A 27,136-nucleotide genomic window follows, 5' to 3' on the forward strand; every position below is an offset into this window, starting at 1 on the left:
TCATTATCCTTACATAAAAATCACTCGTTGGTTTGTTAAAATACAGGTTCCTTGACTTGTGATTTTTGTTCCCTATATCTGGTGGTGAAAGTCAGTAGGAATTTGCATGTTCAGTAAGCAGCCCCAGTAATTCTGATGAGTGTGGTTCATGGAACATACTTTGAGAAGCCCCAGTGTAAATAAATTAGATGATATCATAAGAACTTAAAGGAGGTCTTTGTGAGGGACTATGGGAATTCAAGGAGGAAACAGCTAACTGTCCCTGGAGAGATCGAATCTTCAAGAATGAGGAAGATAAGGTGGGATGGGCAGTTTTTCTTCTTTTCTTCGTTCCTTCCTTCCTTTTTTTTTTCTTTTCCCACAGTTTACCTTCCACTAAATCTACTAAGTCCTTACTTGAGTCACATTGCTTTTGAATAAAGTCACTTTTAAGCTTTTCTTTTTGGTGCTTCCAAACTTACAGGCCACTAAGGCGGGTGCAGCATCAATGATTCACTACATGGTTCTCATATCAGCTCGCTTGGTGCTACTTACGTTGTGTGGATGGGTACTTTGTTGGACCCTGGTCAATCTCTTCCGAAGCCATTCAGTCCTCAACCTCCTTTTCCTTGGCTACCCGTGAGTACTCCAGTTTTACTATTTTATTAGTAAGTCTTAAGAAATTACTTGGGTCATGCAAATGATGGTATAAAAGGGAGGGAAATGAAATTCTTCAATATAAAGCAGGAGTTCAGAAAATTGGAAAAATCAGTGGTTAGAGTGACCATATAATTTATTTTCTAAACTGCGATACAGCTGGGACAATAGACATAAACTAAGATTATCCCCAAGAGGTATGCCTCTCCTACCAATGAAGAATATTTTCATTAGCTCTGTCCACCAAATAAAATTCGTATGCAATAAAATTCACAAATCTTGTGTACATATGCTGAGTTTTGATAAATGCATATATCTGTGTAACTCAAAACCTCATCCCAGTATGGAACGTCACCATTACTCCAGAAGTTCTTTCATGTCCCTTTCCAGTTAGACCCAACCTCCCTGTCTCCCAGAGGCAACAGTGTTTTGATTTTTTTTCCACCATAGATTAGTTTGCCAGTTCTAGAATTTCATATAAATGGAATTGTACAGTATGTACACTTTCAAGCTGTCTTTGACTCAGCATGTTGTTTTTGAGATTTGTCTGTGTGGTTGCATGTATCAGTGATATTTCATTGTATGAATATACCACAGTTTGTTTATTCTCCTATTGTTGGACACCTGGGTTGTTTCCAGTTTTTGACTACTATTAAAAAGAAACTGTTATGTACATTCTTAATACAAGTCTTTTTTTGCAAAGATACCTTTTCATTCTCTTGGGAGAAATATGTAGGAGTGGCACTGCTAGGCCACAAGGTAGGAGTTTGTTTAGTTTTATAAGAATCTACCAGACTTTTTCCCAAAGAAGTGATAGCATTTTATTCTTTCAGCAATTCTATGAGTCTGGTTGCTACACATTTTTGCCAGCATTTGATGTTTTCCATTCTTAAAACTTTAGCTGTTCTGATGGTTGTGTAGTGGTATATTATTGTACATATTAGCTTATTAAACTATTTTGCATAGTTTTAACTTGTTTACATTTGGCTAAAACTTTCTTTGTTAGATGTTAACAGATAGCTATCATTTATTAAGCTCTTGTTAAGTGTTAAGTGTCGGGCTAGGTGGTGCTTATAAACATCACCTCATGAAATCATCACAATGACCCAGGAGGTAGTATATTTAGTCTGCTATAACAGATCCAAAATGCTTGTGGCTTTAGAAAGTTAGAAGCTCATTCTTCTCTCCTGTATAGTGTGTATTTAAGTTATCTCGGATAGTTGTGATAGCTCCATGGTGGCAGAACTCAAGCTTCTGCTATCTTTTTGCTCCACCCTGCCTAGCAGGATAGATTGTAAGGGAGGCTGGAAAATTAAGTCTTTAGCAGGGCAGCTGTATCTCAACTAAAAATTCTGTTGCTATGATCCGCATACTGGGCATTAGTCACCTCACTGTGGTCAGGATAGGTAGACCTTTGTGCTCTCCTATACCCTGGAGTGAAGCATTAATAGGCTGAGCACGTAGGTGTTGTCCTTCTCTTCCATCAACTGGCTAAGACAGGACCTAACCACCTTTGACCATGGAGATCCAGGCTGGGTTCTGCTGGTGGCTCATAGAGGTTTACACCTTCTTTGGTGGCATTGTCTCATGTCATGCTCGGGATGGATTTTTCTAGCTCCAGGTCACCCTTTTTGGAAACTCTCTGTCTCAGTTTGCTCTGCTCTATGCCATAATAAAGACTATTATTTAAGCCCGCTTTCATCTTGGTTTTTGTTCACTGTTAGACTGATGTTGAGAGCCATGTTGGACTGTCCGGATGAAGAGGAACAGGTTTTGTGAGTGTTGCAAACTTTGTATACCTCAGTGGGGATAGTATCATGGCAGAGAATAGTGTTCACTCCAGTTGTGGTCTAATTTGCATTGTTGTCCAAGGCCTCCCAGGGTAGACTGCAGGGCTCTGTGGGACTGATGTTGAGTCCTGGATGTCAGAATTTTTGGTGGGTTCAGAGGTCACCCTGAGATGAGGATAGTTGTGAGAACCACCAGTGATTTTGGAGCTGCATGAGAGTGGAAGTCGTGTAGTCCAGGCATGTGATTTTTAGGACCCAGGCAGAGTTCCTGGATAACTCAAGTGGAAACACCTTTCATTGCTCACCAGTCTTCATTGCTACTGCAACAGAATCCCTCCCATGTACAAGGAGAGGTGATGGAGTTAACCTGTGGTTGGCAGAGTTCTACTGAAAAGGAGATTCAGAAAAGAGATTCAGATTTTTATGTGAAGCCAATTTCTATTAAAACTTAATTGAGCTGTGTAGTTGGTATGCATTGAAATGAACATACCTGAAATGTACAGCTTGGTAGGTTTTAATACTTGTAAAGCCACGGATCCATCATCATAATAACAAACATACAACACCAATATCTACCTTCTGACATGTCTCCCAGGACTCCCAGGCAACTACAGTTGATTTACTTTTTTTCCCCACTCAATTAGTGTTTTCTAGACTGTTAATATCATTGGCATCTTAATGTTTACTTTTGTATTTGTCTTTTTCTTTCATGATGCATAATTATTTTGAGAATCATCTAAGTTGCAGGTGTGAGTAGTTCATTTTCTTCCTGAAAAATAACAGAAGGGGTTTTGTGGTTTGTTTCCAGTTTGGCCACCACAGATAAACTAACTATGAACATGTGCATAAAAGTCTTCATATGAATATATGGTTTCATATTCTAAAATGAATAACTGTACCCTTATGCATTCCCGTCAACAGTATGGAAGCATTCCAGTTCCCCTGTAGTCCTCACCAGTAGTTGATTGGTATGGCCAGTAGTTAAAATATTGCCTGTTTTTAAAGTGTGTAGAGGTATCTCACTATAGTCTGATTGCATTTCCCTAATGATTCATAATGTTGAACATTTTTATTGTGTTCATTTGCCAGGTGTATGTCTTCTTTGATAAAATGCCTGTTCTTTTATTTATAACTGAGAAGACAAAAGAAATGTGTTGGAACTTCACTTTTCTTGACTTTGCTGGGTGGAATAAATGTTTCTGCTATTCACACACACAGAAAAATTCTGTTGCTATGGAAGAAACAGGAGAATAGTAGCTATTGGCAGACAATTAGCAATCTTTGCCATAGGTAAAGACAGATTAAGTGGTTAAAAAATTTTCCCATGGTGAGACAATTAATGAGAAAGACTCAGGTCTTTTTGATTCAGAGCCCTTGTCTTAACCATTACTCTAAATTCAGTAGTTCTCAAAATGTGGTTCCCAGAACAGCAACATCAGCATCACCTGGGAATTTGTTAGAAATGGAAATTCTCAGAATCTACCCCAAACTGAAGCAGAAACTCTAGAAAGTGTGGGACAGGATTTGTCTTTTAACAAGCCTGCTAGATGATTCTGATGCTAGCTCAAGTTTGAGAATCATTGCTCTATACTGTTTATGGTGCTGCAGTGTAAGCATGAATTTATATGGGTAGTGACAGTATAAAATAAAGGCATACTCAGAGATTGTGTGGCCAGGGATGGCAGGAAGAGTCTTTCTATTGGTTGTACTCTGTTAGGTTCTAATTAATTCCTTAAACGATTACTTAAGGCACTCATCAACTCAATTCATACAGAGTGAATTTTCTTTGTTATAAACATTATTTTTCATGATTCAGATTTCTTATAAGTTGTATATTTTACATAAATTGTTTCTATATTTCTAGATTAATATTTCAGCTGTTTGATTTGGAAACAAATGATTTAGTTATTCTATTTATCAACAATAGCTGGTTGAATCATTTAGAAGGTTAACCCTATCTAACTTGAAAGGCTTATTATGGATATATCGAGGAATGTTTTGGCCAGACTGAAGAGGATTACCATCATCAAATGGCTAGCAAACATTTTCATTTTTTTAGATATGTAAACTTTATTCTTGGAGGCTCTCCACATCCCTATAAAACAATGAAATAAGCATGTAATTTAAACAAATTTTATGTCTAAATATTTACTAACCCTCTTTAAAATTCATGAATCATTTTCTTTACCTTACAAAGCTCTCCATGCTCTAAGCCTTTGATGTTACCCTGTATCAGTTATCTATTGACATATGATGCTGTAGCGCACATCCACAGAGCCATGGTAGCATACCACACTATGTATTTACTGTGTATATGTTGGGATCAGCTGGAAGTCAGGAGACTCTCCTGATCTTAGCTGGGTTCAGTCACATATGTGGGATTGACCAGCTGTCAGTTTAGGCAACTAGGACAGCTAAGCTCTGCTTCATGAGTCTCTCATGCTCTGGCAGGCTAGCCTGGACACGGTCACGTGAAACTGACAGAGTGGCAAGCTCAGTTCAAGCTTGTGATCCTAGCATCATACTTCTGCCTTTACCCCCTCCCATCCTGCTACTCCAGGGCACATTCACAGTGGATCCCAGAGCTGCTGCTAACCATCCTCTTAACTTAGCAAGAAGCTCATCCTTTCTCCCTCTGTAGAGAACTATGAACAAGTGACGTTTGTTAATTTTTTTAAAATAAAATTTATAACTAAATGTCTTTTTATTTGCTATTTTTAATATCTAAATTTATGTCAGTGAAATGACCATTTTATTTATTGGGTTGGCCAAAAAGTTCATTCTGGTTTTTCGCAAGATGGCATGGGAAAATGCGAACGAACTTTCTGGCCAACCCAGTACAATACATACCTACGTTACAATGTGGAAGTTACTTAATGAGGACTTGGGAAGGTGTTTAAAACTTTTTTAAGGAACCAAAGTTGGAGCAACTATAAGAAGTTATGAAAAGTCTCACAAATTTTCAGTCCTTTAGCCAAGTAATTTTACTTGTAAAAATTTATTGTACTTTTAGAATTGTTTTCATTAATCCGTCAAGTGTTTATTTAGTGCCTAGTATGTTTCAGCCACTATTCTAAGCGTCAAGGATACAGCAGTGAACTAATAAGCAGACTAAAATCTCTGGTTCTTGGAGCTTACATTGTAGTGAGGGGAGGATAGACCAAAGGGAAAAAACCCAAAATAAAAAACATGTAAAATATATGGAGTGGTAAGATCAGTGGAGAAAAATAACCAGGCAAGAGGAACTAGGAGTGCCTGTGGAAGTATGGTGGGTGCTGTGGTGGGGGGGTACGCAGGGGAGCCCCCTCACTAAGAAGAGGAAGCTTGAAGGGCAAGCCATTCAAAAAATACCAGGTGTACACAAAAATCTGTGTGGGAGGGCTTCCCTGGTGGCGCAGTGGTTGAGAGTCTGCCTGCCGATGCAGGGGACACGGGTTCGTGACCCGGTCTGGGAAGATCCCACATGCCGCGGAGCGGCTGGGCCCGTGAGCCGTGGCTGCTGAGCCTGTGCGTCCGGAGCCTGTGCTCTGCAACGGGAGAGGCCACAAGAGTGAGAGGCCCGCGTACAGCAAAAAAAAAAAAAAAAAAAAAAAAGCTGTGTGGGAAGTTACTTATCCCAATGGTATTTATACTAGTGGAAAGTAAGAAACAGCCTGAGTTTCTAACAAGAGAGAAATAGGTAAGTTATGGTGTAGCTACATGAGAATACTATAGTACCTTTTAGAATTGTTGCAGAAAAATATTTAACGCCATGAGAAAAAGCTCAATATATACATGCTACATAATCACACCCAAAGTTAAAACAGCAGTATACAAAACAGTTTATACTGTATGAGGCTAAACATATAAAAGAAAAAGTATAAAGTCTGTGCACCCAACTGTAAAAATTATAAAAATGATTATTTCAGGGTAATTTCTATTGTCGTGATTTTTTATAGTTTCCTATTCTACAGTGAATATATATTGCCTTTGTGGGAAGAAATTAAAGAGCTTCCCAGATAATGAATTTACCGTCAGCAAAGTCCCCATTATATTATGTTCACTCTGATGAATCATGACTATTTTACTAACACAGTTATATGATCTGATCTTAGGTGGCTTGTGTGGTCTCATTTTCATACTCCCTTTTTTCTACAGGTTTGGTGTTTATGTTCCTCTCTGCTGTTTCCATCAAGATAGTAGAGCTCATCTTCTTCTTGCAGACTATAACTACATGGTTCAGCACCAGGCGGTAGAGGAAAGTGCCTCGACTGTGGGTGGCTTGGCCAAGTCCAAAGACTTCCTCTCCTTATTGCTGGAGTCTCTAAAAGAACAGTTCAATAATGCCACACCCATCCCCAGCCACAGCTGCCCCCTGTCTCCAGACCTCATTCGCAATGAAGTAGAATGTCTGAAAGCAGATTTCAACCACAGAATCAAGGAAGTTCTCTTCAACTCTCTCTTCAGTGCCTACTATGTTGCATTTCTCCCCCTGTGTTTTGTGAAGGTAAGTGGTTACTTGCTTTTATGTGCTTCCTGGATTTGTGTGTGAATGACATAAACTGGGTATTTCTTATTTAATCCCCCTTTTCTCTGTCTCCCCTTTGGCAGCCTGGATGGTGGAGTTCGGCTGCATCTGGAGTGCACTAATACCTGGTTGGTGGATAGATATTTCCATATCTGTGATGCACCCGTGGTGGTCCCCTCTTTTTTTCTTTTCTTTTCTTTCTTCTTTTTTTTTAAGATATTTTTCCCCCCCCAGTTTCTGGGGAGAATAAACTTGTACTTAGAATCTGTATGTGGTAGCTTAAGAGGACTGAGGTTTCAGTAAAATTCAGCCTACCATGGTTGATCTTAACATGGTTATCAGGAGTTTCCTTGAATTTAATCTAACCTTTAAACTTTACTTTAGTAGAAAAGAAAAATGGTCTGGATGTCACTTGGGCCCAAAATCTTTTGGGTCATTTTAGTGCCCTTCCTTCACCCATTGAGAAGCATATCTGCAGCTGGAGTGGTCATTCACAGAGAGCATTCACTGCTAGAAAGGAAGCACTTAAAGTATAATCGCCTCTCCCTCCCAACCCTAACTCATACAGCCAGAAAGTCAGGTTGAAGGATTTTGGAGGACTCTGCTCTTGAACTTTCTGCACAGACAGGAGGACAACAAATGCATGTGTGACTCAGAGTGGCATTTGTCTGCAGGGCGTATGTACACGCACCCATCCCTGCCTTCTTGCTCACCAGTACATGGATCATTTCTCTCTCTTCTGATCTCTTCCAGAGTACCCAGTACTATGACATGCGCTGGTCATGTGAGCACCTCATTATGGTGTGGATCAATGCTTTTGTCATGCTCACCACACAACTGCTGCCATCCAAATACTGTGATTTGCTACATAAATCAGCTGCTCACCTGGGCAAGTGGCAGAAGCTTGAACATGGGTCCTACAGCAATGCTCCACAGCACATGTAAGTAGGTTAGAGGAAAAAACCATTTAACACCTTTTTACATGCTGCTGATCATGTTTATTTGCTTTGTATGTCATTCTTGTTCTTGGCTTTGAACGCTTAATTTTTAGTTTTTGTCTACGTGGGTGCTTATCATCCCTCTAAACTGAACGCAGGGGATATTAACTCATTTCCACCACCATCCCCAGTCCCTCCTTAAACGCTTCCTACCTTTCAACTACCCAGTCACTCTAGAATGTGTAATTTATTTCCCAAGCTATAATCTTGGAGTTTTCTTTTCAGTCCTAACCCTTTGCCCAAATTCAAAGAGTCATGACATATTTTTAATTTTCTTTAGAAGACTGTGAGATTCATCTTCGCATCTTCATTGCCACAGCTGAATAGCTGCTAGATAATTGTCTTATACTTAGGCAGCTGGAATTTGCTTCTCATCTTTTCTTTCTAATAAATGTAAATTTGGGGCTTCCCTGGTGGCGCAGTGGTTGAGAGTCCGCCTGCCGATGCAGGGGACACGGGTTCGTGCCCCGGTCCTGGAAGATCCCACATGCCGCGGAGCGGCTGGGCCCGTGAGCCATGGCCACTGAGCCTGCGCGTCCGGAGCCTGTGCTCCGCAACGGGAGAGGCCGCAACAGTGAGAGGCCCGCGTACCGCAAAATAAATAAATAAATTAAAATTAAAATCCTAAAAAAAAAAAAATAAATAAATAAATAAATGTAAATTTGTTCTAGTGATTTTCCTAGCCCGCATTTTATTTGTTTATTTATTTTTGCTTTTTGGGTTTTTTGTTTGTTTTGTTGTTGTTGTTTTAGCCTGCATCTTTAATTGTGTTTTTCTTTTCTTCCTAAACTCACTAATGAATGTTGCCCTGCTTTTCCTAAATTTAAATGAAAACTGTCCCTAAGTGAGTTCTTTCTGAGTATTCCTCTCATTGTGTCCCCCTATTAGTCATTTCTCTTCATGGTCCCTGTGGTCCAGAATGACTGACTTCAGAACCCTTTTATTCACTTGCTTCTGAGCCTTTCATCATGCCTCTCAGACCTGGACCATCTTCATCTTCCTTTTATAATTTGAACATTTCACAAATTTCATCACCTAGAAATTCTTTCCTAATTAAGTGGGACAGATTGAGGTGACATTCCCTTCCCCCTCCCCCTCAGAGTGCTCCCTTCAATTATTTGCCTTGATGTCTGATACAGATTAGCACAGGCCTTCAAGCCCAGGAACTGAAAGAGATTGGGCCAGGCTGAAAAGAAACCCGACTGTGGGCAAAGGACAAATTTCAATAAAAATTGAAAATACAATCCACAGTACTAGTACTGTGCATCTTCAGGCTCCTGATGGCACATGGCCATGAGGTGTATCATCACTTTAATGCTGGTAAGTGTGAGCAAGGCCGACGGAACATTTTCTGAACTGGGAAAGCTTCAGGGTGCTAGAATTTTTTTTTTCTTTAACATATTTAAAATGCTGTCCCAGTTCTTACCCTAGGAAACTAACCTTTCCAAAATCAGGAAGAGATGAATTAACTTAGATTTTTTAAAAAGCTTAACCTGAAGATCCCCATCCCCACCCCAACTCCATTACGTTGGTGCTGGAAAGAATGAAGCTTCTTCCATAACTTCTTTTTCCTAGAGAAACCTCTATAAAAAAAAAAACCCAAGAAAGTGGTAAAAAGAAAAGTCTGTGTGTCGGTACCTTGTGTGTCTCTGTGTTCTTCTGTATAGCTTCTCACATATATGAAGCATTTGAAGTGTGTGATAAATGAATAGATTTTCTGTAGCTTTTTGGGATGTAATGCTGCAGTAAATGTCATGCTAGTTTGATAATGTGTGAATTTCTCCACTACTCTTATTACCATCCACTCTCTCTTCTTGTTTGTTCCCTCTAGCATTTCCACCAATAGACTCTGCTCACTTGGAATTGAGGTGACAGTCCACCTGCTTATACTGGATTTTCTGGCTCATAGATGCCCTCCTTACACATTTATTTCTGCTTGTTCTCCTAAGCCTCTTAAGTCCTTTGACACTGAGTTAACTTTGCAGTTTCTCTCTACTATATAGCAATGCAGTTATAATAAATCCTTTTGACTGCTTCCAGTTTGACCATGGAATTACTGTATTTTCAGAATTCAGGCAGATGAAGCCTTGAATACTTAATCCTTTCCATAGAAATATAGCTGGCCTTGCCAGACACTGTCTTATCTGTAATTGCCAATAGGCTAACATTGCATTTCTTTCTCCCCTAGTTGGTCAGAAAATACAATATGGCCTCAAGGGGTGCTGGTGCGACACAGCAGGTGCTTATATAGAGCCATGGGGCCTTACAACGTGGCAGTGCCTTCAGACGTATCCCATGCCCGCTTTTATGCAAGTACAGCTTATTTTTTTTCAAACATAAGCTTAGGAGTAAGTGTTAGGAGGTTACTCTGTGTGTAAGCATCTAGCACAGTGTGTAGCACATACTAGGAAATTAAGACAGGGTAATTATTTTACTACTATAATGGCCTCTGTCCTTTGGAAATATCTTCTGAAAGGCAGATTGAAGGTGAAATAACTATATTTCAATTTTAATAGCTTGACTGGTTTCTCTAGTTACATTGGAGTTTGTTGAGTCTAGTATTACTTGAAACAAGTACACAATTATTTAAGACTTCCATTTTTCATCTTACAAATTTTATTTGTAATAGTTTGGTTTAATGGTGTCCTTATTATAATATATCTCTGTATCCTTAAGCAATATTTAATATAGTAATAATGTGATGGTTTTATTTTTTGGTATTTGTCATATATATCATCTCCTTAAAATACTTTGACTTCCCCTTTGAAACTCAGGCAAATGCCATGATCTGTGGCCTTTTACCTTCTCTTGGATTAAAAGGAAAAAAGGCTTAAAAGTTTAAAAGGAAAAAGCAGTAGACACCCACTAAATCCAGCTTCTGTTCCATTTGAATTTACACCTTGGGTTATGTTCTATTTGATCTTTCACTTTTCCAGAAATTCTGGCTCTAGGAAGCAAAAGTATTTACTTATAAGAGAAAGGCCAGCTGATTGACGGGAGAGGGGAAAAGAAGGTACATGCAGGGAACTGTTTTTAGTAAAAACATACATAGTGCAGTGCATTGCCTTTGAATGGAGATCATATTCTGAAAAAGAATTGGAGATTTTTAAAATTTATTTATTTTTTAGATACTTGAATCCCTTTCTCCCTCCCATCACTCCCTCCACCCCTCCCAGATCCTTACGAGGGTACTTGGATTTCCTGGTTCTGCGGGTGTTTGCTACTAAGGGCCTTTTAATTAAATACTGGAAACTTGCATCAGTGCAGGATGCTTATAAATAACATGGTAGGGGAGGATGGGGCAAGGTGAAAGGCCTTTGAATGAGGGAAATACCATAATCTCCTAGACTCCTGTGGGATTGCTTTAAGATGGAGGAGTGGACTTAGGTTACAACTACATAAGCATTTGGTTTCTACACAGAATATTTAATTCAGCCAGCTGAGTTCCACAGGCCATTAAGGACATCTGTTGGCTCTTGCAGTCCCCTGGAAACCTACAGTAACCAGATAGTTTATTAAAATTTTCTGCTTGAAATATAAGTATTTTCCTTGCTAGTGTTGGACAGCTGAAGAATCAGGTGGAATCCATAGAAGAAAGATTAAGGAAATTAACTTATTACTGATTTTGCATGACCAGAGTAAATCAGTGCTTCTCAAAGTGGTGGTTGGGTCACTTAGAGTCAGAATCTCTGAAGGATCCTAGGAATTTGCAGCATTTGCATATTTGGAAATGATTCTTAGGCACGCTGTTTAAGAACACTCACTTAAAATGTGCCTATTACCTGTAGCTCTGGCTGTCCTCACATTTTTACTCATTCAGTTTATAGCTTACCTACACGTTTAATTATAATTGTTATAATTGCCACAGAATCTGAAATTGCCTAATATTTTTTTTTTAGAATGTTAATTCTGAGCCAATTTTATACATGATATTACTGGAGATCATGTAATAAAACCCAGGTTAGGGCTTCCCTGGTGGCACAGTGGTTGAGAGTCCGCCTGCCGATGCAGGGGACACGGGTTCGTGCCCCAGTCCGGGATGATCCCACGTGCCGTGGAGCGGCTGGGCCCGTGAGCCATGGCCGCTGAGCCTGCGCGTCCGGAGCCTGTGCTCCGCAATGGGAGAGGCCACAACAGTGAGAGGCCCAGTGAGAGGCCCGCATACCACAAAAAAAAAAAAAAACCCAGGTTAAACATGTTCTTCCTCCCGCAGAAGGATCCTGAGAACCCAGTTACCTTTCAGAGCTGTCATGATGATTTGGTTTTATTCTCAGATTCGAGTCCTGAGGTCTAAATTATTCTTTTAGATCTGATATACTACCATTACCACAGTTTGCAATCTTTGACCTCTGTCTTCCTATTCATAATACATTTTTATTAGTCAACCAGGATTTAGCCTCTTAGACCGAAGAATTTGGTGGGAATGAAAACAGGTCTGTTTTTAGCCAAACTCGAATTCTGACTAATTTTTCCTTCCTTCCTCATTGTTCTGTCTTTGTTCACCCTACTTTTCAATATCCAGAAAAACTGAACAAAGTAAGACAGCATGGTGGGTAACAGTTTAAGAAAAAAATTAAGAAATTACTGTATTGATATTTCAACTTGTATTACCACTGCTCCCTGCAGACTTGTCTAGTGTAGGTGTTTATGTCTTAGACCAGCCCACAAACTAACAATGATTTTTGTATTTTTAAGTGGTTACATTTTAAGTGGTTATGAGTTACCTACATATAATATCCTCAATTTTTGTCTCTTGACTTGAGAGTCTAAAATATTTCCCATTTTGGTCCTTTATCCAGCCCCTGACTTAGATAAATAAATATACTTTTGGTTATCTCAAATAAAATATATACCTAAGATAAAATCTAGGAAAATTTTTTGAGGCAGAGTTCTTTTGGATATAATCCCTTTTCATGTCTCAGGGCATTGAAATAAAATGTATTTCATTATTCCTTGAGCAAAAAAGAAAGGGTTTGGGTCTCTATAGCAAGAAATAGCCTGATTGATATTCAATAAGCAGATCTGCTTGTTAGTGCCCATAGGAGCCTGTAAATATGAAATGATTTTAGAAGAAAAATGTGAGAATAACTGCAGTCTTTTCTATGAAATAACATTTTGCTTTTTAACTTCCTTACAGTTCCTGTTTCATCGTCCATTAAGGCTGTTAAATCTGCTTATCCTTATTGAAGGCAGTGTTGTCTTCTACCAGCTCTATTCCTTGCTGCGGTCGGAGAAGTGGAACCATACACTTTCCATGGCTCTCATCCTCTTCTGCAACTACTATGTTTTATTTAAGCTCCTCCGGGACAGAATAGTATTAGGCAGGGCATACTCCTATCCACTCAATAATTATGAACTCAAGGCAAACTAAGCTGCCTCTCAACAATGAGGGAGAACTCAGATAAAAATATTTTCATACGTTCTATTTTTTTCTTGCGATTTTTATAAATATTTAAGATATTTTATATTTTGTATACTATTATGTTTTGAAAGGTGGGGAGGGCAAGGGACATTTAATGTATCCATAAACAAGATGATGTGATCTATCATGTGTTAGTATATTTGAATAATATACAGAGGAGAGGTGTGCCTCCCCAGTAAAGAGATTGATTTGTTTGTATGGCTCTGGAATAACTTATTCACTTATGAACACATCTCGTATATCACTTGACACAGTACCTTTTGTGTATTTACTTTCCTTCTAGTCTTTCTCATTATCTTTAGTCCTTAGCTGGCCTTATTGCTACAGAAAGAGAGAGATCAGTGGAGTTGCCTGACAGCACTCATTGTCTTTTTTTTTTTTTTGATTGGCAGATAGTATTGGAATGCATGGGGCAAAAGTGGGTTTTCGTCCTGGTGGGGTTCTCTTTGCTGCCTACTGGGAGGAAGCATTTCTAAGGTAGGAACTCAGAGTTGTATCTGCCGTATGACATTTAAATATACTTTTGTGTAAGCTCTTACCCTGAAACAGGATATTGTTCTCATTTTCCCTGTTCTTTCACTTCTTTTCCTTGTAAAGATTTTCCTTTTATTGTTAGCTGTTTTGAAAGAATACTTTTTAGGACAGAATAGAGTGCCCAAACTTATGAAGGAGCTGGTGTGTGACTAGATCAGTGGGAGAAGATGAGCACAGATGCCCTGGGCTGGGGTCTGGGCAGGTTGAAGACACCAAGTAACTGGAGGAATGGATGCAGTCGAGCAGCAACCCTGCTACAGTGGCATGTTTAGAGTTACCAGCAGAAGTGAAATATGAGAATTTACTTTTTTGTCCTCAGGTAGTTTGATCTGTGTGTGTTTTGAATTTCATACTCCAGAACCTTCATGTCTGTGAGCATTAACCCCTTCCAGTCCATTTTCTTGAGAGGTGATATACTTAGTTGATGTCACTAGTCATCTGAATTTCTGAGGCCTTGTCTTGAGAGCCTGAAATATATTCTCATGTGTTTTCTATGCTCACTTTGGCTTTTTTACACTGAAACACAATATGGCTTATGAAGTGTAAAAAAAAAAAAAAAATCACGTAATTCATAAACTGGCTCTGAAAACAGTTCTTTCAGAAGAGTTCCCAACAGGTTTTCAGCAAAGGCAGCATTGTGAGGAGTAGGTGTGTGTACAGCTACGCAAGGTGACTGCTATGTGTAACCATTGTTTCCTTAAATATTTTGATGGATACACTTTTTTGTTTTTTTAAGTTACGTAATTTGGCAGTCAATCAGAGTGTATTCAGTCATTCAACAAATACGTGTTGGCCACCAGGCACTATTTTATGCACTGGGGATATAGCAGTGAGTGAGAAAAGCAAAGGCCCTGCCTCACAGAGCTTACCATGCAGGGGGGTGTAAAATATGCTGTAAGCAAACATATAATTTAATGTCTCCTGGTAGTAGCAATAGGTGTGGTAAAGCGAAAATTAAAAACAGAGCAAGGAAATAGAAAGTGCTAGGAATGGCATTGCTAGAAGGCATCTTTTTTTTTTTTAATTTCTTTCTTTCTTTCTTTCTTCCTTCCTTCCTTCCTTCCCTCCCTCCCTCCCTGGGTCTTTGTTGCTGTGCCCGGGTTTTCTCTAGTTGCGGCGAGTGGGGGCTACTCTTCGCTGCGGTGCACAGGCTTCTCATTGCAGTGGCTTCTCTTGTTGCGGAGCACGGACTCTAGGCATGCGGGCTTCAGTAGTTGTGGCTCACGGGCTCTAGAGCACAGGCTCAGCAGTTGCGGTGCATGGGCTTAATTGCTCCGCGGCATGTGGGATCTTCCTGGACCAGGGCTCGAACCCGTACCCCTGCATTGGCAGGCGGATTCTTAACCACTGCACCACCAGGGAAGTCCCTAGGAGGCATCTTCGAGGAGATGATTTTTGAGCAAAGATCAGATGAAGCAAGACTAAGGAGAATTCCATGTTACAGTAACAGCAAAGTGAGTGCCCTCAGGTGGGAATAATTTTGGTACATTGGAAAAATAACAAGATAACCAGTGTGTTGGTTGTTTTTGTAAAGTGGTTCAGCCTAAATATGGTGGTTCTTGAGTGGGGGAAGGTGGGAAAGCTGCCATCTCGATATTCTTTCCTTAGGGTCTTGAAGATATGCTTCTTTTGACTAATATTTTGGTGAGATTACTTGACAGCTAAGAGAAAAATGGGTGGCCTGGGCATAAAGATGTCTCATCACGATGGCCCCAGATTGGTCCTGTCATTGAAAAGTAGCCCAGATAACTGGGCTAATAATAGACTAGTCTATTATTAGAGATAATAGACTAGTCTTGAAAGCTGACATGATTCCCCCTTCTGGTTTGACCTGTCTTGGCCATATTCTAAAGAAGTAGCACAGGAGGACCAGATGCCAACCTGGCCAAACAAATGAGTGAATATAATAAATAAAAATTAATTTTGACTAAAGGAATTGCAAAATGCCCCCCCTTCTCCTTCCAGATATGACAGCATCAGGGAGATAAAACCCTTCAGTTCATCATGCTTCTGCTCATTTTAGCTGACATTTGTAGGTGCCACATTCAGATGGGGGAGAGAAGAATTACTAGTTACCCATGTGTCCTGTTACTTAGGGATCATGTGATATAAAGGACACCATCTTTGTTTAGTGATGGGGGAGATGCATGCCCATTAAAGAATGGCCTTTTTTTTGTAATTGTTAAATATTGGGAAATGGTGTGTGGAAAAAGTGGTATAGCAAAAGATCAGTTAGGTGAACTTGGGATACTGGAAAAGGAAAGAAGATGCTTGACCAGTTGTCTGGGTGGCTTAAGGTGAGTAAATGTGTCAGAGTGGAGGAGGGTAGTTCACAGGCATTATTAGCATGATGGAAACGTTCCTCAATATCCTGTTTACTCTGATTCCGTGTTTTATTCTCTAAGCTGCTTTCCCTCCCCTCCCTATCAATTACCTCCACACCACCCCTCTCATTTCTATTTACTGAGCAATTACTATGGCTAGATACTGCTGAGTGCCAGAGATACTCATGTTCAGAGTGCATTTACTAGAAGGCAAAAAAGTAAATCAATAATTGTAACACAGATGTGCTCAGTCAAGGAAGTATATGCAAGAGACAGAATTAATGCAGAAAAATGATCAACTTTGCTGGGAAGCTGCAGTGTCAGGGAATGCCTCACTGCGTCAGTAACACACATGATGCATTTTGAAGCAGCACTAGTTTACTACAGAGATGAGAGAGGGAGGGAGGGCTCATGCAGTGTGAACAGAATAGGCAAAAACTCGCATAGATTTGCACTAAGTTGTTAACTAATAGTTCAGTAATGCTAAAGAGCTAGGCAAGGAATAGATTACAGAGGCACTCGAGTTCCACATTAAGTGGTTTGGATTTTTATTATCTTGTAGGTCACAGATTGTCAAAGGAGTGATCCTTGGGCACTGCATCAGATCTACTAAGTCAGAATCTTGAGGGTGAAGCCCAGTAATACATACTTTTTACAGGCACTTCAGGTAATTCTTAAGTGGACAGAAGGCTGGGGACTTTTGTAGACAGAAGCTATCCAATGAGAGATTTTAAGCCGAGGACTTAACGATGACCCAAAGAGTTCTCAGGTCAAGGGTTCTGGAAGTGTAATTTTTGGACCAGCAGCATTGGCATCACCTAACTGGGAACTTGTTAGAAATGGGAATTTTCAAGCCCTAACCCAAACCTAACAGTCAGAAACTCTGGATGAATACCTAGGTCTGTTTGAACATACTCTCCAGGGGATTTTGATGAGAACCATTATCCTGTATTAGATAACTTTGGCAGCAATATGTAGGGTAGGTTTGGAGAATGGGGGGATGTGAGACTTAAAGCAGGGAGACCAATTAGCCAACTATTTAAAAAGTCCATGTAAGAGAAAATGGGAAAAGTGGGGGTGGGGTGTCACCACTGTGTGATAGAAAAAGCCACGGACATGAATAAGGTAATGTAGGGAAAGTATGTACAGTGAAAAAGGAAGGACAGAATTCTGATGAATAACAACATTTAAGGGCAGAGGAAGAGGAAGCTTTCAAATGAGCAAGACTAAGGAAATGGAAGTCCAAGAGATGAGGTGAATTAGAGTTTCAAGAAAGGAATGATTACAGTATCAAATATAAAAGGTAAGTCAAGAGATTAAGAATTGACTGTTGGATTTGATTGTGAGACCACTGGTAACTTTAGCAAGAGAAGTTTAATGAAGCAGTGAGGGTGGAGCTCGGGTGGCAGTTGGTTCAGAGTAGTGAATTGGGAAGAAGGAGCCGTTTGGAAGAGGAATAGCACTTCTCCTAAGTTAGAAAGGAGTTTAGGGACACACGTATGAATAAGGGAAGTGGCAGTGTATCTGATAGCATAAACTTGTGAAGTAAGAAGTAATTATGTTTTCGAAGGAGTGGTCCATCTGGGAGGGGGAGTAGCCTTTGTGAGTTTTGGGAATGAGGCCACTGCTGAGGTGGTAAACCATAAATTTACAAAGGCTTTCATCATGGTTTTACGATTTTCTGTAGTCTAACTCAATAGACACAGTAAAAGGGTAGTGAGATGGGTGGTAAGTGTCCTGGTCCTGGTTTGGAGGTTTGCCAAGCAGGTATAGCTGAAGGACTAGTAGCCAAGGGAGTTATGAGAATAGCTGAGATGATGCACCTTGGGGTCTGGAAAGGCTGGGGAAGAAGAATGAAGTCTGGTGGGGGTACTGGCCATCAGAAAGAGCAGGCCTGGGTCAGGCATTAGTGATCTTGAGCAAGTAGAAGGAATAAAGGAGCAAAGATAGGAGTTCTGAGAAGAATATATGGGAGTTCAGGATCATAGAGTTCTGGGTTATGAAACAGCCTGATGTGTAACCCTGGAAGCAGATGGTCAAAGTTCAGTAGAGGCAAAAGCTGTAAGCAATTGTAGCAAGGGTGTAGGATGAGTTTTCCTCAGGAACGTTGAAGTCACCCAGGATGACAATGGGACAGGAGGTAGAGAGGAAACAGGGAGTCTGGTGCCGAAAACTGGGAAATCTGGCATATGGACTACATCATGGCCACAAAGAACAGAAAAGGTAAAATAGCTGGATGCCATAAATTTCAGTAATGAGATTTTTGCTAGAGATGGGAAGAAATGGTGCAGAAGCAGGAGTGGGAAACTGGATAAAATTTCTGGGGTTTTTGTAGTCTGTGTAATGTGGGAGAAATGGGCAGGGAAAGAAGTGTCCTCAGGTGAGTGTCAACTTTTACTGAAGTCTAAGAAGTGGAGGCAACGTTCAGTGAAGAGATTCAAGGAGAGAAGGACTCTAGAGGAACTGGAGGAAAGATTAGGAGTGAGGGGAACTGTGTATTGCCAGTTTGGCAGGGGGGGAGGGTGGTCGGCTCACTCAGAGAAACAGGAGTGTGGGGATCTGGGAGTATATAGGATAAAAGGCATTTATGGCAGCAATGAGGGAACAAGAGCAGGCCTGAGTGGTGTAAAGTTCTAAATAGAATATTGCCGAAATGCTAGAATTTTAATATCCTTGGCAACAATATTTTTCACTGAAAATATCACCAAGTTGTGAGCCTAGGCTGTATGATTGTTTTTTTAAGGGCCTGTCATTTCAACTCACTGAGTGCCTCTCTCCCCTCCCCCAACCCCCTTCTGTGATAATATATGCCAGGATAGCAAACTTTTGCTTTTTTTCCCTCAGAGCACCATCAACAAAAATCACTGAAAAAAATAGTCCTCCCTGACTAATTCAAGAAATAGGAAAATTGAGTTCACATCTTTGCAGGTAGACCCACATAACTCCTTAAGCTGTGGAGTTTTGAGAAGTAATAGCTTTTTTTCCTTCTCATTTTTCATGACAACATCCGTTGATTTATACTGGGTATATTGGGTGACATGTATGATTGCAACAGTAAGAGAGTGAAGTTGCAAATATTTGACAATTATTAAGATGTAAAATAACAAAGCAAGAAAATTTTACTGAAGCAAACGATCAGGACTTGTGCTGTGAGGAGACCAAACCTTGAAGTAATAAAAAAATGACATCAAACAGAACAAAGTAGAACAATGAGCCTGAATGCATAAAGTCCACTTTTCCTATTATTGATTTTGCTGATCCCATGTCCTCTAGTTCATAGTGCCGTCATGAGCATTATGTTTTATATCATTTATTAGAGTATATTTTTAAAGCATAACAATCTTTTAATTACACTTAAATGTCTCTAAGGATAGGTTTAATATTTATGTTTTTTTAATCAATAGAAAAACATTCTGATTATATCTTTGGAAACATATTTGTCAAGTTCAACAAACAGCTGAAATCATGTGGCTTTCTAATAGACTCCTTTAAGAAAGTGCTTTACCTTACAGAATTATAAGCCAGGAAGTACTATGGCATTAAGTTAATGCAAAGCATTGTGATTCATCCAGTAAAACACATGGCTCTGTATTTCATAGGTTTCTTATATGTATCCTCCTTCATCCTCATAGAAGTGACCCCTGCATTGCTCATGAACTTCAACGCTACTAAATGTGTGCCAGTTGATCAGTGGTGGCCCCAATTTTATACTATCTGGACTTATCCTGATCTTAGGCAGTCACCCTTCTACCATCTCCCATTCCTCTCCATGCTTGGAAAGGTGCTTGCTCCCTCTTCTGGTCTAACCTTGCTAGGAAAGGTGTTGACAGGGGAGGGCACATGCTTTGTCATTCCACATTTTGAACTGACCTTCCTGCTGGAAATGCCTGAAATCATACTCCTGGCAACATTTAACCCCAAGATTCATGTTGTCATCAGATAGGACAGGCCATGGTAGAATGTAGTCCTAATCAATCCTGGTGGGAATTGGACCTACCCTGAACCTCTCCCATTCCAATCCCAGACAAATGAATCTTAGGTTTCCCAGTAGCTCTTCAGGCAGAACACAAGGCCTGTGTAGACAATCGACTGACCCACCCAACTTCAGGCAGATGTGATTATCATGTGCTAAACATTAGACATGAAAGTAACAATTTATCTTGGACCTATGACTTCATCATCAACAGGAGTTAACCCATTTTGTGATGATGGAAGTGTCTAAAACCCCCTCTCAAGGAGTATGGAACCCTGATGTTACCTGGCTCATTTGCCGAGATCCAACAAGACTTCACAGCCAAACTAATTAAGACCATGCAAAACCTCAGAACTATTTATTCTTAGTTACCACTCTAAGTTTTTAAGTGATCAAAGCAAAATTCTCAACACCTGAATGTCTTCCTGGTACCTTCTACTGGATTTGTAATTGTGTTTAATTTGATTAAAGTCAGTAGGTAACTTGAACACTATTAGCAATCATATTAAAAGATGCTAAGTTGCTACCTGTTTTCCCCTGCTTTCATTTGGTAACTTAATGGTTCGAGATCTTGCTCCTGGTTGCTTATAGGCGGTTTCATTTGCTACCATCCCTCTCCCCTTTTTCATTAGACTCTTCAAGAATTTCAAACTGAGGTACCCAGTGCAATATTACTAAGCTCTTGATAAATATTGTCTGTTGAGGATGATGATGTTTACATTTTGTCTCCCCAGAATTCAGAATTTTGCCTTGGCCAATATTTTGAATTTTAGGGCTTAGATTAGGCTAACAGTGTCTTAATGGGGTTTTTGATCAGGACCCTTCATATTCCATTTGAAGCAGAGAATAAAAACTAAATTCCCTCTACCTGCTACATTTTGGCAAAAAAAAAAAAAAAAAAAAAAAGGTTGGCCTGGGAGGGCCATTTTGCCAATAAATATAGGTTATTATCTTATTAGGCAACCATTAACACTGAAGGAAACATTAGAATATGCATGCATTTCACTTTAAATTCAGCATTTAAAATCAGCCACCCCATTTTGATGACTCATAGTTTATTTGAAGGTGCCTTTTGAGAATTTGTTTCTGTAGCCCTTTCTAGGGCACCATGTAGATCCTCCTATAAATAGCAGTACCTCTTCTCTCCTTCCCCTAGATGGAAGCAGGCAGTCTGATTTCCATCCAGCCATTCTCAGGGGGTTCATTTTTCAGTCCCAAGTGGATGACCAAATAGGTAATCTCAGGAGATTTGGGGGGAACAATTTCAAGGGGAAAATGTAATGAATTTCCCTTGTCATGGAATGGAATTTCATCAGTGCCAGGCTAGCCCCAGCTCACAGGAAGTTTATGATTATAGAGAGGTCCATATTTTAGCAGCAGGACACTGACTAAGAAGGTGAGTCAGCTTCCAAGGCCTTCTGGATTGATTGGCTGGGAAAGCTCAGAGTAGGGAGTATCTCCAGACAGTTGTCACACACACTGTGTGTGTGTGATGACATGTGGATGACATCCACACACACTTCTGAAGATGATGCTACAAATGAAAGATGTCAGAGTCTAAGGAACATGGCAGTCATTTAATAAATCTACATAGGTGCCTCAAGTTGAACTCACTTGTTATGTAAATGGTGGCTTCTCAGTCTATCCTCAAATAAAAATATATCCTCTAAGTGTTACAGAAATTTTAAATAATCAAAATAGTTTAAATATTTCATTACTTGGCTCAGAGTTCTGATGGTGGAGCAAAGTGCAGTTCCCTCCCTCTCACATCCTAACTGGAACATGGTCTTTATCAAAATGTAGACACCACAGTGTACTGATACTGACATAAAGCCTGTCTGCCACATTTTCTAATAAGGCAGAAATGTACTTTTCAAATCTCCTAAACACGGCTTTCCTCATCTGGCACCACTATATTCCTTCACCTTTCTTGCCTAGGGAAAAAATGCTATACCATAGGACTGTTCTTACGGGTTTACATCTCCTTGGCTGTTGGTCCAGTGTCTGCTCACCCAATGCAAAAACCACTGACCAAAGGCCTATTAACTGCTCCCCCTGCTCAGTGCCCTCTGAGAGCAGAACTCGTCAGCTGGCTTGCCATTTATCTCTGTCACAGACACTGGCTTAAAAGGTATAGGACAAGATTTCAAAACTCTCTGTAAGGCTTCTCCGGGAAGAAGGGAGAGAGGAATACATATCTGTTGCAGGACATCAGCTTCCAATTTCTCACTGGAGGAGGTAACTTCAGATCAGCCCCTACCCAGCCCATTGCCAGCCTTGGTTGTGAGGTCTACCCAGAGGTACTGCTAGCTCTTAAGAGAAATGTCTGCAGCGACTGAGGTTCTGGACAGAGTTCAGCCAGCCTTGAACCTGAGAAGAGGTGCATAGAGCTAAAAATAGGTCCTATCTTTCTTTGTTTCTCAAACAAGATAGTTGTCTTGGAAGGTCTGAAAGTGTTGATACCCTGATGGGTTTTGCATTGAGAAGGGCTCCTGTGAAGCCCTTTTTGGAAGAGCACCAAAAATCTGCCAGCAGGTTATGTTAATTCTTCCTCTCTCCAGCTGAAAAGGAAAGAACCATTTGAAGTTCTAAATAACTGAAATAAAATCAGATTGGTTTATTGCTTCTGCTTGCATATAGACAGGAGAAGAGCAAATTTGAGTGCCTGGGGTGGGTGCTGGATGAGGGGGATTATGGAAGGGGGAGGGGTGTCCCAAATCTGCTCTTGACCAATGGGAGAAAGGAAGGTACCCACTGGTTAAAATGAAATACATTTTCAAGAAGGGCAGTTCTCACCAAGCGGGAGTGATGGCCACCCTGCAAGGGTTCTTCCCGCTCCTCCTAGGGCTCCCCCTAGGGCTCCCCCCTTATCCTCTCTGGTACTCTGGCCCCAGCCTAGTGTGGAAGGAGAGTGAAACTGAGCTAGAGGTGTCTTCTGTGAAGGTCCCACCGACTTAAACACTTAACGTTTGGAGGGTAGTTCTGCCTCTGTGTGAGGCTTTCCTCTATGATGACAATCTGTTCGTGAACTCCGATATTGGAAGGAGAGCAGACCACTATCTCGTACTAAATGAAGATTTCACACATTTCACTGAGGTAACCCTCAGCTCAGCCCCCGCCCTGCCCGACTCCTGGATTTATAAATCACAGGGCAGGATCATGGCAGCTGGAGTCCCAAATTAATAAAAGCCAGAGCCAGAAAGTCTTCTTGGATTGTGCCAGTCTCAGAGTTTGCTCTTGAGTATAGATTCTGATTTTCTATGCTGGGATATGGAGCCATCTGGGATAGATCTGCAGGGATTCCAGGGAAAGCACGGCTATATTCACCCACCTGGATGTATTAAGTGTACGTTAGTTTGCATTTCCAAACCTGCTTCTACTCTGGATAGTACACTTTTACAAAGCTTATCAGAAAACTGGTCTAAAAGAACACATGCTTTAAAGAGCATTAAAAAGCATGAAGTAAATAGGAGGCCTTCAAACCTCAATAGCAACATTTTCCAACACAGGCAAAGGATTTCTTTCTTTCAAAAGACATTATCACATCCAGCTCTCAAGAGTACTAGATAATGGCAATGGGGGAGTGATGCAACTTATAAGCCCCAAATATCACTGGAAGCCAGCATTTCATCCTTTTCCCTAACCTGACTTTTCCCTGCCTGCTCAAATAGGCTTATTTAAATGTCATCTCTTGGTCCTTCCCTTGACCTCTCTTCTGGCAAATGGCCTAATTAATAAATGGTCAAAAGGCTGAAGAAAGAGAAGAGGGCAAAATAAGCCCAAACTTGGATAACCTCTGCCTGGAATAAAGGCAAGTTGCCTCTGTAATAACTTCCAGATGAATCATGACATTTTCTCAGACACCAGCAGGTGAACTGATGTCATTCTATTTGCCTCCCACTTCTGCCATCCAGAATCACTGATCTCCGCTGGGGCTGGTAAAAACAGCTTGTTGAGGTCTCCAGTCTCTGGCCATTCTTAGGGATGGTCATTTTATTCCTAAGTGTAACCCCTTCTGGTGTGACCCATGTGTTTTCTGCCAACTCCCCACAAAGAAGGCCAGGGGAAATTGTCTGGGTGGGACTTCTGATGGGGGACAGCAGGACCTTGGAATCTGTCACTGTAGATGAGGGGGGCGGGTGGTCCATGATGGGGAAAGGAGGACTGAATAAGATGAGGCTCTGAGGTCTTCCTGGTCTTGACCTGTGGAAAGGCTTAGAACCCCCTGACGGTCGCTCTATTTTGGAAGAAAGAAGGTTGTCCCCAGATGGCTCTGTCTCTGATGTGCGCTTTCTACATTGCACTACTGCATCCTGAGTGGAGAGCAGGTTAACTAACCCTGGTTCTGGAGAAAGGGTGGATCCCTCGCACATGCGAGATGCAGTGGCGTCCATTGGCAAGGACTCAATGGCTCCTGTATCTTGCTTTGGTTTCTCTTCCTTTGGGCTTTCCAAGGAGGAGAGAGAATCATCTTGGGCAAGTTTCTGAGAGGTGCCACCAGTTGAGCCGGGTTCCTCTTGGTTCCTCTGCAGGGGCTGAGCCCCACTCTCCTCTGAGCTCTGAGAGGGCAAGGGCTGTGGGATCTGGGTGTACTGAATCTTGGGTGGGATGACTGGGACTGCCCTGGCCTTGCACATTTTGACCATGAAGGAGGTTCTCACAGCTGACACACTCACAGGAGCTGAGTTACGGCGGCCCGTCAGGGCATGAGCAACAATGTCCAGGTCCTGAGAGTCCTGGGAGTAAACCCTCCAGGGGTCTACTTCACAGTGAGATGAGGTCATCCATGTGATCTTTGGGTCCCCTGGCTCAGAGAGCTGCATTCCAGGTGAACCAAATGAGGCCACATTCTCAAACCGGAAGAGGTCAGTGATGGGAATGGCAGAGTCCAAGTTGAGAGAAGAAGGCCTATTTTTCCCCTTTAGGGGCCCACATTCAGTGCTCTTCAGCTGTAACTTTGGGGGATGCTCTCCCGGTGAGGTGCTGTCCTGCACACCCGGTGAATTCTCCTTGCTGTTTTCTGGCCCAGGATCACTACCTTGCTCAATTTGAGGGTTGTGTGGCCCCAGGTGTGTCCCCAGTTCCTTTCCCTCTGCTGGACTGACAGGGCTGGATTCTGCTGATTTGGGCTGCAAACCACCTGGTCCCTTCTGGTTGTGAGGAACCTCTGTCCTTTTCAGGCCAGAGAACTCTTGAAAGGACCTCATGGCTTTCTCATCCCATCCAGTAATCTCGCTCCTGGGTGCCGAGGGCTGCAGAGGGTTGGAATTCCTCTCTGCTCCAAGATTAGCACAGCTGCTGGAGGAGGAACCCTCAAGAGTCCACTGGCTCTTAACCGTGGTTTTGCCATCTAGAGAATGGCTCTGGCGAAGGCTGGGCCTGTGGGAAAGCCTCTTCTCCAGTCGGTGGCCCTGGGGGCCCTGCATCTGGGCCTCTTGTACATCTTTGAGGGTGGGTGAGTGCAGGGGACTTGTCACCCACTGGGGCTCCTCCCAGGGCTCCACCATCTCCAGGCCATGCTGGGCAATGTCTGTCACAGTGTCATCTTCATCGCAGTCTGAGGGCTCCTGTACTAAGTGGGCTACATCCTCCTCTCCTTGTGGGGAAATCTCAACCTCCCTGGTTGGGCTTGGAAAGCTAGAGCCTTTGCCCTCAGAAGCAGCATTCTTTGAATTTTGCTTTTCACTTTGTTCTGAAGAGGCCTCCTCTCCCTGGCAAAGACTGGGGATCCCAGGGCTGCCTTTGGACTTTAGCTGATCTATATATGGGTTTGTTCTCAAATTCCCAGATGAGTCTTCTCTCTCAGGGCCACCCTTCAATAGCTGGACTGGAGGCGCCTCCTCCAAAGGAGTTGGAGGAGGAGGAGGAGGAGCAGGCAGGAGCAGAGGAGACAGATTCCCTGGGCCCACCCCCTCCGCTGCTGCTTGTGGAGGAGACTTCTCAAATGGAACCACTTCCAGAGGAGTCAGGCTGGCGGGGTCTGGGCGCTGGCCCTTTTCAGGCTCGGATCTATGCAGGATGCTGGTTGTCTCCGGCTTTTCTCTATTGGCTGCTGCGGAAGTGCCCTGTGTGCTCTGATTGGTTGGATCCTTAGTCCACTCCTCCAGAGGGGTGGAAACTGGAGCTGGGGCGGAGCCACAAGGCAGGCTCCCAGGAGGCTCCGGGGAAGCAAAAGGCCCTGGACTAGACTCAAGAATAGGCTGAATGGCGCCTGTCTTTAGAGCAGGTGGTGGCAAGGAGGAGAGTTCCTCCTCAGATTCAATAATTTTCAGCTCTTGTTGAATCTCAGGCCAGATCAGGGTGTTGGCCAGATCATCTTCATCCTGAAAAACATCAAGAAACTGATTACTTAGAACCAAAGACTCTCTCAGCGCGGACATCCGCACTGTTTCCCAGGGAGAGTCTAGGGACTGGAGCAGTGCGTGGCGGCGCTAACCTCAGCACACAAAGGATACAGCGTTAGTAATAACTGTGGCTGTTTATTTATGCTTAGCGTGTGCCATGACATCATTAACTGTACTTTCTTAATTTCCCCAAGTCCTATTGGGGAAATTAAGGGAAAATCCGAGTCTCCTTCACCAAGTCCTATTCACTTGACCTTCCAAATAGCTCTGAAAGCCTTCCATTTCTATCCCCGGTTCCCCCACTCTAGTCTAAGCCACCATCTTTTCTCGCCTGGTCTGCCACAGACTAGCCTTCTAATTGCCATCCCTGCCTCCTGTCTTGCCCTTCTCCAAGCCATTCTCCTCATAGAATAGAGTGACCTTTAAAAGATAAAATTCTGAGCAAATCAGAAGAGTTTCCTTTGCCCTTAGGTTAAGCTCCAAATCCCTTCCAAGCAACCCTGCCTGACGTGGCTCCTGCTTTGCTCTGAGCCTCACTTTCTCTAGTCCACGTTCCCGTTCTCCAGCCTTGTTCTTGTTCCTTGAATGTTTCGTGCTCTTTCCCGTTT

The 27,136-nt window shown here is 41.8% G+C and overlaps 2 protein-coding genes across 3 annotated transcripts in view; one reads left to right on the forward strand and one right to left on the reverse strand.

Moving 5' to 3' along the window:
* Window positions 1–13,547, forward strand: part of TMEM39A (transmembrane protein 39A) — a gene marked incomplete at its 5' end in the record, with an annotated part of 28,273 nt that extends 14,726 nt beyond the window's left edge. Inside the window, 5 exons of one of the 2 annotated variants that reach the window (XM_079704701.1) lie at window positions 464–618; window positions 6,564–6,912; window positions 7,687–7,874; window positions 10,120–10,240; window positions 13,069–13,547. In XM_079704701.1, coding sequence (XP_079560827.1) covers window positions 464–618; window positions 6,564–6,912; window positions 7,687–7,874; window positions 10,120–10,240; window positions 13,069–13,302 — 1,047 coding nt within the window. In that variant the 3' untranslated portion in view covers window positions 13,303–13,547. The remainder of the gene's footprint in view (window positions 1–463; window positions 619–6,563; window positions 6,913–7,686; window positions 7,875–10,119; window positions 10,241–13,068) is intronic. The other variant, XM_079704702.1, reaches the window with a different exon arrangement.
* A 10,518-nt stretch (window positions 13,548–24,065) lies between these two features.
* The window catches only part of ARHGAP31 (Rho GTPase activating protein 31), a gene marked incomplete at both ends in the record, with an annotated part of 108,416 nt that continues 105,345 nt past the window's right edge, over window positions 24,066–27,136 (reverse strand). Inside the window, one exon of the mRNA XM_079704767.1 lies at window positions 24,066–26,507. Within this exon, the coding sequence (XP_079560893.1) occupies window positions 24,066–26,507 (2,442 nt within the window). The remainder of the gene's footprint in view (window positions 26,508–27,136) is intronic.

The sequence above is a fragment of the Hyperoodon ampullatus genome, assembly GCF_949752795.1.
Source record: "Hyperoodon ampullatus genome assembly, chromosome: 5".
In the NCBI taxonomy this organism is placed as follows: Eukaryota; Metazoa; Chordata; class Mammalia; order Artiodactyla; family Ziphiidae; genus Hyperoodon; species Hyperoodon ampullatus.